This window comes from Rhinopithecus bieti, unplaced genomic scaffold (genome assembly GCF_001698545.2).
Source record: "Rhinopithecus bieti isolate Rb0 unplaced genomic scaffold, ASM169854v2 scaffold_11380, whole genome shotgun sequence".
Classification (NCBI taxonomy): domain Eukaryota; kingdom Metazoa; phylum Chordata; class Mammalia; order Primates; family Cercopithecidae; genus Rhinopithecus; species Rhinopithecus bieti.
The window spans coordinates 404,801-409,907 of NW_016807225.1; the positions used below are offsets into that span (position 1 = coordinate 404,801).

The 5,107-nt window shown below is 45.6% G+C and overlaps 1 protein-coding gene across 4 annotated transcripts in view; it reads right to left on the bottom strand.

Moving 5' to 3' along the window:
- Positions 1 to 5,107, bottom strand: part of ENTPD5 (ectonucleoside triphosphate diphosphohydrolase 5 (inactive)) — a 60,162-nt gene that overhangs the window by 18,480 nt on the left and 36,575 nt on the right. For all 4 annotated transcript variants that reach the window (XM_017880464.1, XM_017880463.1, XM_017880465.1 and 1 more), the window contains one exon: positions 4,434 to 4,577. In XM_017880464.1, the coding sequence (XP_017735953.1) occupies positions 4,434 to 4,577 (144 nt within the window). The remainder of the gene's footprint in view (positions 1 to 4,433; positions 4,578 to 5,107) is intronic.

A 5,107-nucleotide genomic window follows, 5' to 3' on the forward strand; every position in this document is an offset into this window, starting at 1 on the left:
AAAAAAAAAAAAAAAAAAAAAAAAAAAGATGTCAAATCATGTTTTTCCTTGGCTCAAAACCTTCCAGTGGCAGCCAGGCGTGGTGGCTCACACCTCTCAACCCAGCATTTTTGGAGGCCAAGGCAGGTGGATCACCTGAGGTCAGAAGTTCAAGACCAGCCTGGCCAACATGGTGAAACCCGGTCTCTACTGAAAATACAAAAAAATTAGCACGGTGGTGGGCAACTGTAATCCTAGCTACTTGGGAGGCTGAGGTAGGAGAATCGCTTGAACCCAGGAGGCGGAGGTTGCAGTGAGTGGAGATAGCGCCACTGCACTCCAGCCTGGGCAACAAGAGCGAAACTCATTCTCAAAAAAAAAAAAAAAAAAGCCAAAGTGATTACACTGGCCTTTGAGATCCTACATGATAAGCACCCCTTAGCCCCGCCTCTCTGACGTTACCTCCTACTTACCTCTCATATTACTCTTTCCTCTCCAGCTATGCTGACCTCCTGGATGCTGTTCCTAACATACCAAGCTCATACCTGCCTCTGGCCTTTGCACCTGCTGTTTCTTTAGCCTGGAATATTCTTCCCACAAATGTCTTGTATAACTTGCTTCTTCATTCCCCTCAGATCTCTGATCAACTGAATTTTATCAAAGACATCTTCCCTGACTGCCCTATTTAAATTAGCATTTCCCCCACTCGTATCACCAGATTCCCTACCTGCCTTTCCCTGCTTTTTTTTTTCCCCTCCATAGCACCTACAGCACCTAATATAACTTTCTTTTGACTTGTTCAGATGTTTATTTTTTGTCTTCCTGAAAGTAGAATGTAAGCTCCAGGAGTGCAAAGACCATTTTTATATTTTTGGTTCCCTGCTGAATGTATTCCAGTAACTTCACCAGCGCCCAGTACATAGTAAGCACTTTTTTTTTTTTTTTTTTGAGACAGAGTCTCGCTCTGTCACCCAGGCTGGAGTACAGTGGCCCAGTCTTGGCTCACTGCAAGCTCCGCCTCCCGGGTTCATGCCATTCTCCTGCCTCAGCCTCCCGAGTAGCTGGGACTACAGGCTCCTGCCACCACGTACACCTAAGTTTTTGTATTTTTAGTAGAGACCGGGTTTCACCACGTTAGCCAGGATGATCTCCATCTCCTGACCTTGTGATCCGCCCACCTAGGCCTCCCAAAGTTCTGGGATTACAGGCGAAAGCCACTGCACCTGGCCCAGTAAGCACTCTTATGTTGAATAAATGAGGAATAAATCAGGAATCAGGATTCAGGTTCTCACAGAGACATACTAGGCTGCTTGTCCTTGGATAAGGGACTTAAGTCCTCTGTACTGACAGTCAAAGGAAAATGGATTTAGGGGATTGAATTAGTTCACCTGTAATACGGAGTCCTTTTTTGCCGTGATTTTTTTTTTTTTGAGATGGAGTTTCACTCTTGTTGCCCAGGCTGGAGTGCAATGGCCCAATCTTGGTTCACTGCAACCTCTGCCTCCCAGGTTCAAGTAATTCTCCTGCCTCAGCCTCCCCAGTAGCTGGGATTATAGGTGCCTGCCACCACGTCCAGCTAATTTTTGTATTTTTATTAGAGACAGGGTTTCACCATGTTGGCCAGGCTGGTCTTGAACTCCTGACCTCAGGTGATCCACCCACCTTGGCCTCCCAAAGTGTTGGGATTACAGGCATGAGCCACCATGCCTGGCCTACTGTGATTTTTAGCTTCAATCTTTTTTTTTTTTTTTTTTTGAAACAGAGTCTCACTCTGTTGCCCAGGTAGGAGTGCAGTGGCGCGATCTCAGCTCACTGCAAGCTCTGCCTCCCAAGTTCAAGCAATTCTCCTGCCTTAGCCTCCTGAGTAGCTGGGACTACAGGTGTGTGCCACCATGCCCAGCTAATTTTTGTATTTTCAGTAGAGAGAGGATTTCACCATGTTGGCCAGGCTGGTCTCAAACTCCTGACCTCAGGTGATCTGACTGCTCTGGCCTCCCATAGAGCTGGGATTTTGGGTGTGAGCTACCGTACCCGGCCTTAATTTTTTTTTATAGAAATAAGGGTCTTGCTTTGTTGCCTGGACTGGTCTCAAACTCCTGGCCTCAAGCAATCCTCTTGCTCTGGCCTCCCAAAATGTTGAAATTACAGGCATAAGCCACTGCACCCAGCCTGATTTTTTGTTATAATGAGATTCTGCTTATATTCTTCACAACATGAAATTTAAATCTTATTAACTTACATGTTTATTGCATAACGAATATGTACAATAACATTTAAAAATATTGAGTTTGGCCAGGCGTGATGGCTCATGACTGTAATCCCAGTACTTTGGGAGGCTGAGGCGGGCAGATCACCTTAGGTCAGGAGTTTGAGACCAGCCTCACCAACATATAGCGAAACCCCGTCTCTGCTAAAAGATACAAAAATTAGCTGGGAGTGGTGGCACACGCCTATAGTCCCAAGTACTTGGGAAGCTGAGGCAGGAGAATCACTTGAACCTGGGAGGCAGAGGTTGTAGTGACCTGAGGTTGCACTACTGCAATCCAGCCTGGGTGACACAGCAAGTCTCTGTCTCTCAACAAATAAATAAATAAGAATAAAAATATTGAGCTTAACAAAACTCTCTATACTTAAATTTTTGATCTGAGTAAGAAGTGAGTTGAAATATATGACTTGGGGCCGGGTGCAGTGGCTCACGCCTATAATTCCAGCACTCTGGGAGGCTGGGGCAGGTGGAGTTTGAGACCGGCCTGGCCAACATGGTGAAACTCCGTCTCCACTAAAAGTGCAAAAATTAGCCAGGCATGGTGATGCATGCCTATAATCCCAGCTACTTGGGAGGCTGACACAGAAGAATTGCTTGAACCTGGGAGGTGGAGGTTGCAGTGAGCCAAGATTGTGCCACTGCACTCTAGCCTGTGCAACAGAAACAAAGAAACAAACAAACAAAAAAATATATATATATGACTTCACCAGGCATGGTGGCTCATGCCTGTTCCTATAATCCTAGCACTTTGGCAGGCCAAGGCAGGTGGACTGCCTGAGCTCAGGAGTTTGAAACCAAGCCAGGGCAACATGGTGAAACCCCATGTCTACAAAAAAAATTATAAAAATTAGCCGGGTGTGGTGGCACACGCCTGTAATCTCAGTTAATTGGGAGGCTGAGGCAGGAGAATTGCTTGAACCTGGGAGGTGGTGGTTGCAGTGAGCCAAGATCATGCCACTGCACTCAAGCTTGGGATACAGAGTGAGATTCGGTTTCCAAAACAAAATTCAAACTCTTCTCAAAAACTTCATGCTGAGAGGGAAAAAGCCAGATATACAAAACAAAACAAAACAAAACAAAACAAAACAAAACAAAAAACCCTATAATTCCATTTATATGAAAAGAATAAGCAAAACTTATTTATAGTCACAGAAAGCAAATTAGTCATTGGTTGGTTTCAGGGGTGAGGGAAACTCACTTATTATAAAAGAGCATGAGGAAATTTCTATTTCTTATCAAAACTCATTTAACTGTACACCTAATTTTTTTTTTTTGTGATGCAGTCTTGCTCTGTTGTGCCGGCTGGAGTGCATGGTGTGATCTCAGCTCACCGGAACCTCAGCTTCCTGGGTTAAAGCGATTCTCCTGCCTCAGCCTCCTGAGTAGCTGGGACTACAGGTGTGTGCCACAATGCCTGGCTAATTTTTGTATTTTTAGTAGAGATGAGGTTTCACCATGTTAGCCAGGCTGGTCTCAAACTCCTGACCTCAGGCAATCTGCCCGCCTCAGCCTCCCAAAGTGCTGGGATTACAGGTGTCAGCCACCGTGCCCAGCCTAAAATAGATACATTTTATTGTATGTAAGTTTATCTTAATAAAGTTGATCAGAAACAATTTCTGAAATCTGCTTTAAAATTCTAAAAGAATGAAGAATACCGGCCAGGTGCAGTGGTTCATGCCTGTAATCCCAGCACTGTGGGAGGCCGAGGCGGGAGGATCACGAGGTCAGGAGATCGAGACCATCCTGACTAACACAGTGAAACCCCGTCTCTACTAAAAATACAAAAAATTAGCCGGGCATGGTGGCGGATGCGTGTAGTCCCAGCTACTCGGGAGGCTGAGGCAGGAGAAGGGCGTGAACCTGGGAGGCGGAACTTGCAGTGAGCTGAGATGGTACCACTGCATTCCAGCCTGGGTGACAGAGCAAGACTCCACCTCAAAAAAATAAAATAAAATGAAGAATATCCTAGATAGAAAGTACTTTAAACTTTTTAGGAAAAGCTCTATACATTTAAGAGTGATAGTTAAAAATGTAAACAACTAGCTATAACAAGCGGTCAGAGTCATCATACTGCTTTGGCAGTGGTGGAATATTGAAGGTGGTGGTCACATTCCAAAAGACTAAAACCTCATTAAGTATTCACATAGGGAAAAGGGCAGAATGATCCAAGATGCAGTTTTAAACTTACCTCAAAGAGCAGAGCCTTGGCTTTGTGTTCTGGCAGTAAGCGTAGTCCTGCCGTTGCCTTTAGAACCACTGGGGTCTTTTTCCAGTGACTTCGGGGGATTGAGTCTTTGGCCACCTCTAAGAGCCCTTGAACGGTCTCAGCACCCTGCAAAAGAGACAACCCATTCATCTGATGAACAGTCCATTTAGTGGCTGGCGCTGGTTTATTCTGTCAACATACTTTGTGGGAGCAAGAGGAGGGAGGTGGCATAGGGCTCCAACCTCTCTCTGCTCTGTAGCAGGAGAAACCTAGAGAAGTGGGCCACTTTGAAGAAGGAGAATCCAGGCCGGGTGTGGTGGTGGCTCACATCTGTAATCTCAGCCCTTTGGGAGGCCAAGGTGGGTGGATCACTTGAGTTCAGGAGTTCGAGACCAGCCTGATCAACATGGTGAAACCCTATCTCTACTAAAAAATACAAAAATAAGCCAGGCATGGTGGCACACGCCTGTAGTCTCAGCTACTCAGGAGGCTGAGACAGGAGCATTGCTTGAACCCGGGAGGCAGAGGTCGCAGTGAGTCAAGCTCATGCCACTGCACTACAGCCTGGGCAACAGAGGGAGACTCTGTCTCCAAAAAAAAGGAGAATCCATTTTATTTTGACAGTCCTAATAAAAATCCTTCTTTTTTTTTTTTTT